The sequence below is a fragment of the Protomyctophum parallelum genome (assembly GCF_964188405.1).
Source record: "Protomyctophum parallelum genome assembly, chromosome: 1".
In the NCBI taxonomy this organism is placed as follows: Eukaryota; Metazoa; Chordata; class Actinopteri; order Myctophiformes; family Myctophidae; genus Protomyctophum; species Protomyctophum parallelum.
In genome coordinates, this window is record NC_139697.1 from 21,737,477 (window position 1) to 21,752,999 (window position 15,523).

Sequence of the window (15,523 nt, forward strand, 5' to 3'; positions counted from 1 at the left end):
GTGCAGACGATCAGAAATCAGCAGAGAGTGAGCGAAGTTTGCGCTACTGTATGCCGAATTGAAGTGGACTCGGACCCAGACTTCTCTTTTTTCCTCCCTGGAAATAAAAACGTCTGGGTTTCCGAGGCTAACGAGAGGGTGACAGATAGAGACAATATGAAGACAGCCAAAGAGGGAGATGTATTCCCTTTACCGCAGCCATCTTGCCAGCAAGGTGATACCTAGGTGACACTTCTCATAGACAGCCCATTCATCCAAACAGAAAAGTCCTATCTAATTACATTAAACAACGTCAAAATCACCAACATTGCAGCTGTAGGGAAAGCTTGAGTTATCCTTTTTCAATCTGTAAAGTGTGTGTGTTTCATAAAAATCCACCGTAGACATTTTATGAGCTACTTCCTGTCAAGAAATTCCTTGCAGATATTTTTTTAAGTGCCACTTGCTCAAACTGTGCTGATCTCATCACATTTGTGCTGACCTCATCACATTTGACATGACGTCTATGGCTGTTTTTAGCCCAAGGAGTGTTTTTTGGTGAAAATAATGCTTGGAATGGATTCAGAATCATGAAAACCCCCTAGTTATTTTAAGTGAGTGAGCGAAATATTTCGCTCACTTACTAAAGTAACCTTTCTGTTTGACACATGCTACTTAAAGCATAAGGAAAGTATTACATTTGACAATTTTGCCTGCCATAGGATGTTAATAAAAAATAAAGCCCAATACTAACAGCCGGTCAGCAAGTGGATTCATGAATGCATGTATAGAGTTATAGACAATATTTTGGGGCAATATAAAAGACTATATACCAAATTTCCCACTTTAAACAAAAGAAGCCTGTCGGCTGCCGGACTACAGTCACTTTCAACCGTTTCCATTTCAAGGGCCCCGAGTTTGACATGCGTTAAGCTACGGACGCCCATTTTAAACGGCATTTCTATCTCTGGGACCCCAATTTATATTGTAAAATCAATGTTAATTTAACTCCATTTGGTTCCAAACTATCATTTAGCTGGGGATCCCCTGGAACTCCCTCAAGGATCCCTGGGACCCCACTTCGGAACCACTGATAGCAAACATGGGCAACATTTTGCATTGGCTATGTTGGTGTGTTGGTTATCTGTAGTCTACCAAGCTGTAGATTCTATGTTGGTTATCTGTAGTCTACCAAGCTGTAGATTCTATGTTGGTTATCTGTAGTCTATCAAGCTGTATGCTATGTTGGTTATCTGTAGTCTATCAAGCTGTAGATTCTATGTTGGTTATCTGTAGTCTACCAAGCTGTAGATTCTATGTTGGATATCTGTAGTCTACCAAGCTGTAGATTCTATGTTGGTTATCTGTAGTCTACCAAGCTGTAGATTCTATGTTGGTTATCTGTAGTCTACCAAGCTGTAGATTCTATGTTGGTTATCTGTAGTCTACCAAGCTGTAGATTCTATGTTGGTTATCTGTAGTCTACCAAGCTGTAGATTCTATGTTGGTTATCTGTAGTCTACCAAGCTGTAGATTCTATGTTGGTTATCTGTAGTCTATCAAGCTGTAGATTCTATGTTGGTGTGTTGGTTATCTGTAGTCTACCAAGCTGTAGATTCTATGTTGGTTATCTGTAGTCTATCAAGCTGTAGATTCTATGTTGGTTATCTGTAGTCTATCAAGCTGTAGATTCTATGTTGGTTATATGTAGTCTATCAAGCTGTAGATTCTATGTTGGTGTGTTGGTTATCTGTAGTCTACCAAGCTGTAGATTCTATGTTGGTTATCTGTAGTCTATCAAGCTGTAGATTCTATGTTGGTTATCTGTAGTCTATCAAGCTGTAGATTCTATGTTGGTTATCTGTAGTCTATCAAGCTGTAGATTCTATGTTGGTTATCTGTAGTCTATCAAGCTGTAGATTATTTGTTGGTGTGTTGGTTATCTGTACTCTACCAAGCTGTAGATTCTATGTTGGTTATCTGTAGTCTATCAAGCTGTAGATTCTATGTTGGTTATCTGTAGTCTACCAAGCTGTAGATTCTATGTTGGTTATCTGTACTCTACCAAGCTGTAGATTATATGTTGGTTATCTGTAGTCTACCAAGCTGTAGATTCTATGTTGGTTATCTGTAGTCTACCAAGCTGTAGATTCTATGTTGGTTATCTGTAGTCTACCAAGCTGTAGATTCTATGTTGGTTATCTGTAGTCTACCAAGCTGTAGATTCTGTGTTGGTTATCTGTAGTCTACCAAGCTGTAGATTCTATGTTGGTTATCTGTAGTCTACCAAGCTGTAGATTCTATATTGGTTATCTGTAGTCTACCAAGCTGTAGATTCTGTGTTGGTTATCTGTAGTCTACCAAGCTGTAGATTCTGTGTTGGTTATCTGTAGTCTACCAAGCTGTAGATTCTATGTTGGTTATCTGTAGTCTACCAAGCTGTAGATTATTTGTTGGTGTGTTGGTTTATCTGTACTCTACCAAGCTGTAGATTCTGAGCATTTATTTATTGTATTGAATATGTATGTGTTTCTCTGGCACAAAAGGGGGAAATAAAAACAACTAAAACTAAATAAGCATAATATCAGCATCAGTATCGGCTAAATTGTTATTTTAAACATTGGTATCGGCCAATCATTTCCATATCGGTGCATCCCTAAAACAAAGACATGTACAGAAGAAAAGAAAGAAATTAAAAAAGAGGGGGGTGACAGCTAGGATCTCAGCTTCCACAGATTTAATGACCTCCATACAATTTACTTTCCAGCATTGGCTGTACAGTATATATCCCCCAAAACGCACTGGACAGTGCTCTGAAAACATGCAAAGGTCACCGACAGCCTGGGAAAGTGCAGTGCAGTGACGGAATAATTGTAGTGGAGTAAAAGTAAACCGTTTGCCTCCGAGATGTATGTAGTGGAGCAGAAGCAAAAGTACTGGAAATTGGAAGTACTCAAGTAAAGTGCAAATACCTAAGTAAATGCACTTAGCTACTTTCCACCCCTTGGAAAAAGCGACACAGTAATTGGTAAATGGTGCATTTATATAGCGCCTTTATCCAAGGCGCTTTACATAGATTGTGCATTACATTCACCCATTCAAACACACATTCATACAACGATTGCGGCGGAAGCCATGCAAGGTACCACCCAGCACATCAGTGTCTTGCCCAAGGACACTTCGACATGTCCCTGCATGTGCATGTGGGGGTGTGCAGACTCTGCAGAGTGTGCACACGTTTCATGTCGCGATGTGCGTTTCATGTCCCCCCCAGTGAGCTGACTGGTCAATATCTGATGATGTGTGAAATGCCAGTAGAGTCAGCATATAAGGGCAGGTTGTCAGCCACCTCCCTCAGTCCTCGCAATGGTTGGAAGCAGCATTGCAAAAAAAACATAAACCAAGGAGATACAAGAGAGAGAAACACTGCACTGTGATCAATTGGATTTCTCCCACCTTTGGAGTTAAAAAGGATTATGCCGTCACAGCTGCTTAGTCAACTCTATTTAAATAAAGCCATTTTGCCCCCCCCCGCCATCTCTTCTTTGGGAAAGTCTTTCTAAAACCAAAAAAAAGAGGGTTCACTCGAAAGAACACAAAGGTCGTTCAATCGTCAAAAAACCAAAGGCAACCAAAGAATCTAATCAATGGCATATAAATGGGAAAAGGGTTTCCCCACTGTGTTAACTCGTCATCATAGTTGAAGTCCAAATTAATGTCATTACTGTGTGTGTGTGTGTGTGTGTGTGTGTGTGTGTGTGTGTGTGTGTGTGTGTGTGTGTGTGTGTGTGTGTGTGTGTGTGTGTGTGTGTGTGGTGCACACCCGCGGGCCACCATTACACGCCCCCCAGTGGCTTGGGTCTACTGGGCAGCCAAGGTTCCCTCGTAAAGAATAGCTTCATGGACGGCGGCGCCCAAATCACACATACATCAGCCCTAATGTGAACATGATGCATGGTGACAAGACACTGTGTGTGTGTGAGTGAGTGAGTGAGTGAGTGAGTGAGTGAGTGAGTGAGTGAGTGAGTGAGTGAGTGAGTGAGTGAGTGAGTGTGTGTGTGTGTGTGTGTCTGTGTGTGTGTGTGTGTGTGTGTGTGTGTGTGTGTGTGTACGTACATATGTGTTTTCAAAACTTCAAATTTAAAGTATGAAAAAAAAAAAAACAATATTGTTGTTTAGATGGACTAGTATGTAGGCCTACATATCAAAGGTTGTCTATTATCTGATGCGCTACTGTTTAAATATATATACAGTACAGTATAATTATAAGTTGACAACAACAGGTATTATCAGGTTCCAAAGTTGCATCGTTCTCCAGTAGGCCGGTACAGGTCAAGTATTTGTAAAGTAATTAAAGCACTGCAAAGCGGACCGCCTGCCAAAGTCCAGATTAAACCAAAGTCTCAAGGTGCATGACCCGACGATATCATGAAACAGCACGCATGTCGGTGAATGTCCGTTTCATATTGTTTTATTTGCCTCTCCGCAGACAAGAGCAACGGACGCGTTCCGCGCAGCCATAGAGGCTTCGAGGGATTTGAGTATAGAGGGGGGGGAAAATGAGGGGACCAAGTTTGGACCCCCGGGTGGTGACCCAGCAGGCCAACAAAGTACGTCGGGTTTAAGTGGTCACGATTCTCCTGTGTGTTTATGAAGCCCTACATGGGTTGGCCCCTCCTACTATAACAGGCCCCTCCTACTGTATATCACAGACCCGCCATCTAATCTTGACAGTGCGTTTTAACAGCGGGAGAACAACGGCGAGCGACACTTGAATTTAATTGGCTATCACCCAATCGCCCGCTATCGCCGGACGACGTCGCCCAAAAGATGAATTATTTTCATCTTTTCGGGCGACGTTCCTACGCCCACTTTTCGACCATCGCCTGTTCGCCTGCTATCGCCAGTAGTTGCCGGGCCCCATTGACAAATAATGCACTTCCGGGAAATTTCGTTGCTGTTACAACGTACTGTAACGCCAGGGCTCCACTGGGCGCGTCTGCGTCGCGTCTGCATCGCGTCTGCGTCGCGTCTCCGTCAGCATCGGGAATGTTCCCTTTTAATCAATGGAGGGTGGCTCCACTGCCCGCGTTGCGTCGCGTCTCCGTCACCATAAATTTGAACCGGTTCGTTTTTTGACGCACGCACGTGTGACGCACGCGTGACGCAACGCGCCCAAACGCGCCCAGTGGAGCCCTGGCGTAAGACTACTTTTGCACGCACGCACACATCCCCCCCCACACCTGCTGTTTCAACATCGTTGTCAGTGACACCCAACAGGTAATCACGGCATCAAATTACCACCTGGTAATGCGGCCCACATGCATATTCATGCGAGTGGCAGCAGGCAGCGAGTGATGTAAGCACTCTGCATTATCCAGCAGCAGCAGCAGCACAATTTGTTGAATTTAATCATCCTATTTCCTCTCCGAGACATGTTGGTTATTGAGAAGCAATCACTGCCCCTAAGAGGAGGCAACTTGGATGTCTGACTTTCACTGGAGGGATCTGCCAAGAACCCGGTCATCTCACGAATTAAAATATAGATTAGTTGAAGGAAGTGTTTTCTGTAAATGTACCTGTATCCATTGAATCGTTAGGTTTAACATGTTCTGCATATAGATTAGAAATGTATTTTTAATACATTTCTTTTTCAAGTTTTTCAATATGCTTGGCCCCAAAAATGTAATGTAATGTAACGCGGCATGACACACAATAGTTCTCCATCACTTTGTTTTGAAGTAATTTGATTGGCTGTAGCTCACGTCACCGTTTGTTTAGGGCGTCGATTTGCGGCAGTACCCTTGATTGTTTGTTTTTTTGGTTTTTAATATGAAAGAAAATCACTGTCATTGTACATTAGCCTAGTGACACAAGATATGTGGCACTGATCGCTTGAGCAGCTTGCGAGATTAGCTCCAGACAGACAAACAGAGAGAGAGAGAGAGAGAGAGAGAGAGAGAGAGAGAGAGAGAGAGAGCGAGAGAGAGCGAGAGAGAACTCGTATAGATGACTAACTGTTCAGTGTTGATTTTGTCGACTAAAACTTTGACGGGAAATGTCCGTCGACTACCTTTTTCCACTGGAAAAAACAAAAATGGAAACTAAATGAAAACTAAGCTATGATATATGATATAATTTACAATTTCGTCAAAAAAATAAAAACTAGACTAAAATGTTAGGAAGGGACTAGTGGACAACAGATAGAGTGTAAGTAAAAGACAAGTCGTTCCACACTTGGTTGCATGCTGAAAAGCTCACAACGTGTCGCAGCGCGACGCGTTGTGAGCTTGTAGTTCGGCTATTTTCAGCAAGTGTAAAATCAGCCATTACGACGGCATCAAGGCCCGCCGAAATACATTGTAGTCGACTAAATCAACCGCAGATTCAGTCGACTAAAACCGTATGTTTAGTCAACTAAAACTAGAATATGACTGAAACTAAATTAAGTTTTACTCCAAAGACTGAGTGACTAAAACTAAAATCAAAATGTGCTGTCCAAATCGACACTGGTGGCAAAGAAGGCACCTGTCAGGACCACGCCCATGCCCTCATTCCAGAGATCATCATCTCCAACCTACTAACTATACACACCTGCTCCTCATTAGTCCACACCTATATAATCACCACTCCACTTCAGTCAGTATTGTTTGCCTGCACTAGACACTAGAATAGCCACTCTACACGGTCCCGTCTGTTTATAGCTTTTGTCATTGTTTGTTGCTTATTCTAACTTTGCCTTTGACTATGACTTTTGCCTATTCCCTTGTACCTTTGGCTGAATTCATTAAACATCCTTGAAACCAAGAATGTCATTACAGAACCGAGCTCACCTGTGGTAGTTTTTGAAGTAGTTGACGCTCTGCCGCTTAATGGACTCCTGCAGCACCTCCGACCTGCTGCCACAGAACTCCTCCCCCACCTGCATCAGCCTTGAAGAGGACAATATTAAGATATTAAAATATAGGGTGCATTTTGCATCCCAAAACGCAGTTTATAAACCCATTCTGACCTGAGATCAGATTCTAAAAATGTCTTCTACATCCTGACAGTTTTCTGAAAAAGCTATGTTTCTATGTCAGTGGTTCTTTGATTTTTCAAAAATAGCAGACCTACAGGCTCATAGCGCGCTATGAGCCTGTAGGTCTGCTATTTTTCAATAGCTAAAGCATAACATAATGCTAGCACCAAAAGGGGTTCCCGCCCAGAATGGGTTAAGGGATGCAATAAAACAACGACCTCTGCATCCACGGGATGCACTACTGTACTACTGTACTGTTTTTTGTTCTAGTTTATTTCGCTAGCTTTAGTTATAATAATAATTTCTTCTTCTGTTTTCTACATGAATATAACCACATACAATATAACCATATACAATGAGATTGGGAGTTAAATGCTGCAATTTGTAAAAATGGCAAAATAAGACTCCTATAACGTTGTTGAAGTGGGACTCATAAAATGTCCCTGGGACCATCCCCTCATCCCGGGACTCATTACATTGAACACCTATTTACATCACTGCAATATAGTGTGTTCATGTGAAATACTAGCATAGTTCCCCTTGTTGAGTTGAGGGTTAAAATATTATAGTTTCTTTTTCATGGCATTTCACAAAAAGGGAAAATGTCGATGACGGGAGAGGATAATGTTGGGTGAGAAAGTAACATGATGGAAATAAGATATTGAGCTTTTTTTGTGTGTTTAAGCCATGTATTAAAATGTTCATGTACATATAATAATATGCGTAATAATAATAATAATAATAATTATAATACATGCGTTTGTCATAAACAACAAGCAGCTGACATAGCGCATACGACACACAGTATGGCCACCTCCTCCTCCTTCACATTCAACAGATCCTGTGATCTTTTGTTGCCAGATGTAATTTCCTCTGGTCTAGTAGGACTATAGTAAATAATAATAAAGAAAATCGCTTTGTAACTTTGTAAACTTTGTAAAAACTTTTAAATACAAATGTATAGCCATTGGTTGGGGGGGGGGGGGGGGGGGATCGCTAAAACAAAAGAAAGTATAGCCAATGAAAAAATATATAATTAAATATTTACTTCCTCTAATAACCTTGATAAGAATAAAAACATACCTGCGTAACGCCCGGGATTGGAACCCGAGGTCTGCCGCATGATATCTTAACCACTAGAGTCTAGTATCTCCCCTGGTCCAGAGGGATATCCCTTTGGTCTAGTGACTAGACCAAAGGGATATCCCTATGGACCAGGGGGAGATACTAGACATTTGAGGCCATCAGGCAGAGGCTCCGACTCTCGGTACAGGAGTTTTTACTTTTAATAAGGCAACGTTTCGGTCCCTGAGGACCTTCAGGCATAGAACAACCTAAAACATAAGAACCTTGGTTGAAAAAATGTTTTCCTTTAACAATCTTCCGTCTTTGACCTCCGAGGCTACGACTCACCTGCTGATGACGTCCAGCACCACGATGAAGTCGTCGTATTTGAAGGTGGACATGTCCGTCCCCAGGATGTACACCTTCACCTTCAGCTGGACATCCTGGACACAACAGAGACATGGATCCATTAAGGACGGGGACGCATCTGTGTCACCTCATATGTAGCTTTCAACCACTTTAACCATTATTTGAAACTTTAGCTGTTGAAAAATAGCAGATCTACAAGCTCGTAGAGCGGCACTCGGTGCCGCACTACGAGCTTGTAGACCTGCTATTGACAGCATTGGAATAAAGCTGGTTTTCACCAGAAATGCCATCTGGGACCCTAGCGTTGACAATGGATTGCGAAGTGCTCATTCTATCTCAATGGGATAGTTCCAGCCATAGGAACAATGCTTGGAACTATAGCCCATACTGGCACCCGCTTTGTGGCGAGATCAAAGCGTGTCGCTACTCTCCTACTCTACACACTCTGTCTGGGACAAGGAATTGGACATGCATGCGATCGAAAGCAACAGATAAGAGTGGGCGCATCCATTGCTGTTGACAACATCACCAAGCAGCCCAGTGCAAATGTAAGTACCATCACGACTCGAGCGATCATGAGCACTATAAGAGACCAAATTGTGAGAGAAGATAAGAAAGTATGATCACATCAGATCTATAAATGATCTATAAAAAAAAGATATCCGACCTACACAATGTGAGTGAGCCTGTAGTTTGGCTAGTTTTGTCACAGGACAACATCAATGTGCAACAAAGTATAAATCTGCCAATTGTGCATTATAGTCACTTCCTAACATTTTATTCTAGGTTTTTTTTAATTTGTTGATGAAATTGACAATACATTTTATAGTTTCAGTCATCACGGCTGAGTTTTCAGTTAGTTTCCATTTAATTTTCGTCAGTGAAAAAAGGTAAGTCGACGGACATTTTTCGTCATAGTTTTAGTCGACGAAATCAGCGCTGCAAAGAGAAGAACGAGCGAGCTATTAACCCATTTAGGCGGGAACCCCTTTTTAGATATTGAAAAATAGCAGATACAAGCTCATAGCGCGCCACCGAGTGGCGCACTACGAGCTTGTAGGTCTGCTATTTTTTTTAAATCGACTGACATAGAAACATAGCTTTTTCAGAAAACTGTTTTTTTAGAATCTGATCTCAGGTCAAAATGGGTTAATATTTAGCCTCGGTCCCAGGCTTACTTATCTGCAAAAAGAAAAGCTGGTCACAACGTAAGGCAGAGAAGCTATCGGCGGACGTATCCTCCGGAATATCCGATTATCCGTCAGATGTATTTCCCCCGGATACGATATTTTCCCGACCAATCACAACACTTGCATCAACGTCATTTCCTTGGGCAATACTTCCGCTAAAATCCTGCAACTTCCGCTGATAGTCTTTTCAGCGTAGGTCTTGCCCAGGGTGGTTAATATTTGGGTGCCATCGTTCCTAACCTGCCAGATGCGTGACAGTCCGTGCTCCAACTTCTTCTTCACGTAGGTGCGGTCCACCGCCGAATCGTCAGCCTCGCTCGCTCCGCTGTCGTCTGAGAGACAAACAACACGGATACAAAATTAACACTTTTACGACCAGACAGTTTTCTGAAGAAGAAAAAACAATGTTTCTGTGGATCCCAAACTATTTCACGTCAAGGACCCCCGGAATTATATGTATTTGGCCACCGGACCCCCCATCTGAAAATATGTTGTTCCAGGGACCAGGGTCCCGGGATACGAGTTAAAAAAGTTCACATTTTCACGATTTTTCTAAAATAGCAGATCTACAAGCTCACTCGGTGCCGCGCTACGAGCTTGTAGATATGTAATTTTTCAACAGCTAAAGTTAAAAAATAATGGTGACACAAATGCGTCCTCAAGTCTAAATGTGTTCATACATATAATAAGCTTAATACAATAACCTTATTAATAGAGAAAATACATCATAAATAAATACTGAAACCAGATATAATCATTAAGGAAAGTTGTGTACTAGATATGTATTATGTAAACTCTAAATTTCCATTTTCCAGCCATTCACTATTTTTTTCTTTTTTTTGGGACCCCCCAAAAATAATTCTGGACCCCCCCTAGGGGTCACAAAACCCCCATGGTTGGGAACCCGTGCTCTAGGGAATTTCTCTTAGGAAAAACATTTGAATGGACGAAAGACAGAAACAAACCCGGGACAGTAGATGAATAAACTAGCAATCCAACGAGTGATATAAAAGGCAAATAGAAAGATATTGGTTTGATTCTGTGCCATAAACAGTTAAGTGAGGTGTAGTGATAGGCAGTGGGCACGCTAACGCAAAGACATCTAGTCACAGATCGGACACGCTCGTCCCTCAGCAGCCCTGCCCTTCAATGGCTGTTTCGGTGGACGACCGGTTCTGGAGAGATTATCAGCTATACAAGACTCAGAGATGACATTCTGCACAGTGGCGGACGCTGCACGATAAGCAGACAGTGACACTAGAGGAGGGTCAGAGTCAGACAGTAGAGTCTCCAGAGATAGAAGACTGACAGGAGGCAAAAACAGGACAAGAATATACATCCATAGAAAAGACGGCCGCTGCATGCGACAGACAGACAGAAACGAGTGCACTAGCCCTTGCCATGAAGTAATCCATTTTCTCTTTCCTTGTCTGTATTTTAATATACTAGTGCTTTGGTTCGACCTTGGTCGTCGGAAATGTGCTATTTAAATACAAAGCGGGTGCCTATGGGCTATAGTTCCAAACATTGGAACTATCCCGTTGAGATAGAATGAGCACTTCCGCATTCAACACTAGTGTCCCTCACTCTCTTACTATTCCACTCGGTAGAGGCCTAGCTTGCACATCGACGATAATGATAGACTCAGCTTGCAGCTGGTAAAAAGAAAAGGCCCTTTCATGTACAAGTCAATGTCATTTCAAGCAGCGTGAGATGCAGATACAGTTAATCCCTGGGATTATATGAAGAGGTACAGGCCGGGGGTGAATCATTCATCTGCAGACACGTTGATAAGTGATGGCTCCATAACTTTGACCTCACGGCATCTCTTTGAGCAGACTGGGTGGCCACTCCATCTTGATAAGTATAGAGCGCGCACGTCGGTCAGGGTCTTCTTGGCGGACGATCGCCGACTTTCAAAATACAAAAAAAAAGGTTGAAAAGAATCTGGTCCCACGCGGTCAGAAACAATTCTTTCCCGGATCCGTCTGACATTTTCATTTCACATATACACGGCTGGTGTTCAGACCAGCAGTGGTGGAAAGTAACTAAGTACATATACTCAAGTACAATGTTGAGGTTGAGGTATTTGTACTTTACTTGAGTATTTCCAATTTCCAATACTTTCACTACACGAGAGTAGACGAGCAAATTGGCTATTTTCATCCTACAAAAAGTCCCATTTAAATTCCCATTTACAATGAATGGATGATGTACGATGATAAGAGCGCCCCTCACTTCACATAAATTGTGGTACGTTAAGTACATTTTGATGCCAATACTCTTGTAAAAACTATTGTATTACATTTTTAATTCCGGACTTATACTAGATATATTGCAGTATTGATACTTTTGATACTGTTTTTAAGTAAAACATTGGAGTACTTGTACCGCCACAGCATATAATATGCGGTTGGTGTGCAGACCAATACAGTACGTTACCCACAGAGGCTGAGCTAATCTCTCTCGAGGGGACATGATCAGAGAAGAGAGAGAGGGGTTACTAAGGCCCATGACGGATTGTAATAGTTGGATTATTATGCAAAAGAAGAGAATAAAGGCCTTCAGATGAGAAATTCACAGGAACATTTATTCTGAGTAGCTTTTTGGCAATTAGCATCAGCAATCATCCTTTATATCAAGAGCATTCTAGGGGTGTTCCAGTATGTAAACCACACAAGTACAAAACATGTGGTATTCAGTGGCAAGGCCGCACTAAAAAGGGAAAAATCAGCTACCCTTTCAACAAGCTCACCAAACTTTTTTAACTGGAAAAAAGCACTCAACAGTGACGAAAATGAGGGAGAAAAAAAGGGAAACTTCACCCAAAAAAAAGGGTCTTTAAGTGTGTAATATGTGGTTTTAGATATTTTAGATTTTAGCAGTGTCCATGATGTCACAGACACTGGGCACACTTCCTACCTGGACTACAATACCCTTAATGCTTTGGCGCACTGCTCCTCCTTGTGGATAGGGGGAGGGCTGTCTTACTGAGACAACATGTAGTCCAGGAAGGAAGTGAGACCAGTGTCTGTGAGATCATGGACATTGCACACACATAAAGGCCCCAGGAAGGTGTTCTAAATCTTCTAAACGTCATTAACAAATGGGGTTTCTTTTGCAAAAAAGGGTGAAGTGTCCCTTTAACCTTTGCCTAAAAAGTAAAAAGTAGTCTACATCTGGGGTGTGTCTGACCCTTTGGAGAGAATTGTGAGTGACAGAGTCTTAAGTGACTCACAGGAGATACACCCACAGGAGCCCAATCTATAGTCATTGGTCCCAAAAACATGAGTCATTAAGTGGCCTTGACTTAGCAAAACTCTGCAAAAGCTTAGTGAAAGGAGAATTGCAATGGCAGCCCCATTTCATGATAATGATCTAATGATGCAGAGACAGACAAACAGAAAAACAGAGCGTCCAGGCAGTACACTATCAGGACATCCATTAGAGGAAGAATCAGGGCTTTACTGTGATAACAACTTTTTAAGGAGTTGCTCACCACAGAAAATAAGTTTTCGTTTAAATGAGGTGAAGTAAAATGGAGGTTTGAAATGCAATTTTTGTTGCTATGCTATGAGCATTGTTTTGGAGTTTAAGAATTTGGCTAGTCTTGCTGTTAATCTTGGTCTTGATATCTCCCGTTATACAGATAAAAACTCTCCTTGTATTCAACCCATCACAGGGTGAGCAAATGGAAAGCAAGTAACGTTTTGTTGGTGAACATCGATTTGAACTTGCAGTAGAACGTAAAACTGTAGGTCGTAAGGCTAGGCGTGGGAGATCGGATGTTCAATGCTAATTTAATTTAATACATTTTCAAGAGTTGAATTGTAAACCTAGACCCTGTGAAGTTGCAAGAGTTCTAAACGCAAAAAGCTTTTTAAGGACGGGATCACCCTCAAAGGAACTTACTCGTAAAATGTTCAAAGATGCGCCAGGGGAAGATTTACTGTCCGTCCTAAAAATCTATCAGCGGCAAAGATGCAGGGAATTGACACTCCTTTGAAAAAAAATACAGAGTAGAGAAATAAAGTGCATTGAGAAGAAAACTGGAAAATAACCCCAGGGCACTTTTCTGCCAAAGTCCTCATCGGGACCGCCATGTGAAACTAATGGAATCGCTGCTTCGACCTGGCAACCGAGGCTCATTCCTTCACCCCCGAGTCAGGACGCAGACTAGCATGGAGGTGGTTACAAAAAGCTTGTCAAGGGCTGTGAGAAAAGCAATTTACCTGCCGATAGCACCTGGCAAATGAAGACACCACAACAGGCTGGGCATCACCACAAAGACACAGAGATTAACCCATTTTGACCTGAGATCAGATTCAAAAAATGTCTTCTACATCCTGACAGTTCTGAAAAAGCTATGTTTCCATGTCGTTCTTCGATTTTTCAAAAATAGCAGACCTACAAGCTCGTAGATCTGCTATTTTTCAATAGCTAAAGCATAACATAATGCTAACACCACCAAAAGGGGTTCCCGCCCAAAATGAGTTAATAATGTGGGCAATCGTCGGAGGCAATGAGACGTATAATTGTCAATTTCCATCAAGGGATTACAACGTTACATTCAGAGTTAAGGATTGGGTTTTAAATAGCCAGCACCAGTCAACACATGGACATTCCTATATCAAGGCCAACTGATGATGAGGTGATGACGTCTGACTAACAGTATGTATGAGTCACTGTTTGTGTGTGAGTGTGTGTGTGTGTGTGTGTGTGTGTGTGTGTGTGTGTGTGTGTGTGTGTGTGTGTGTGTGTGTGTGTGTGTGTGTGTGTGTGTGTGTGTGTGTGTGTGTGAGTGTGAGTGTGAGTGTGAGTGTGAGTGTGTGAGTGTCTGTCAGAGATGTGGTAGTCAATGAATAGTATTTAACAGTGTTTTCAGGCCAAGCACACATATCAGGTTCGCCGATCACTTAATTAATGAGCCTCTTTGGACCCCAACGGGTCCATTTGGTTCCATTTGTACACTCTCAGAGTCACAGTCCCATAACGGTCCATTTGGTTCCATTTGTACACTCTCAGAGTCACAGTCCCATAACGGTCCATTTGGTTCCATTTGTACACTCTCAGAGTCACAGTCCCATAACGGTCCATTTGGTTCCATTTGTACACTCTCAGAGTCACAGACCCATAAGGGTCCATTTGGTTACAAATTATCATTTAGCTGGGGACCCCCTGGAACTTCCTCAGGGACCCCTGGGGGGCCCCCCAGACCCCACTTTGGGAACCACTGTTCCAACTACTTCCCCCGTAGTTGGTCTTTTCCATGGATCTTGGATGAAGTTGCACGTTGCAATTTGTGCGATTACAGCAAACCACCAAGAATACTATATGCCTTCAGTAAAGGGGGTTAGTACTTTGTTTTTACTTGAGCCCTTAGATTAGCCTGCAAAGCCACCCAGAAACTGCAGGCAGCGTCTGAGAAGTGTATTACCGTACATGGCCCGGATGGGATTAGACTAGAGCTCAACTTGTGTTTACTCAGGGAGAGAGGCACAATGCAAAGCTATGATGAAATATAGGCCAGTCATAAAATACACCGATTTGTGACCAAGCGAGTCTTCAATGGTGAGTAAAATCACTGCATGGGTATTTCAGACGGTAACAAGATGACTCGCCCCGTTTCTGTTTTCCTCCCAGAATTTTCCCCAGTGAGGGGTGGGAGAGGCTGGACAGCAGACGGCTGGACTTTTAATTTCTCTAACTATAAACTTCCATGACAGCAGACAGCCTAAGTACAAATATAATGTATGAAAAGCTACTACATTGAAGTCTGTTCACAGAAGTTGTTGTAGGCTATGTGGGGATTATCTGACGACGTACCATTTGAGTGTGCAAAACCTTACATATACTAAATAATACTAAATTGTTTATAGGGTCAATATAAGTAAAATAA

At 42.2% G+C, this 15,523-nt stretch overlaps 1 protein-coding gene across 1 annotated transcript in view; it reads right to left on the reverse strand.

Moving 5' to 3' along the window:
* vps50 (VPS50 subunit of EARP/GARPII complex) overlaps positions 1–15,523 on the reverse strand; it is a 218,347-nt gene that overhangs the window by 105,100 nt on the left and 97,724 nt on the right. The window contains exons 14-16 of the mRNA XM_083763390.1: positions 9,865–9,956; positions 8,414–8,508; positions 6,813–6,911 (exon numbers count right to left, since the gene is read on the reverse strand). Of these exons, the coding sequence (XP_083619516.1) occupies positions 6,813–6,911; positions 8,414–8,508; positions 9,865–9,956 (286 nt within the window). The remainder of the gene's footprint in view (positions 1–6,812; positions 6,912–8,413; positions 8,509–9,864; positions 9,957–15,523) is intronic.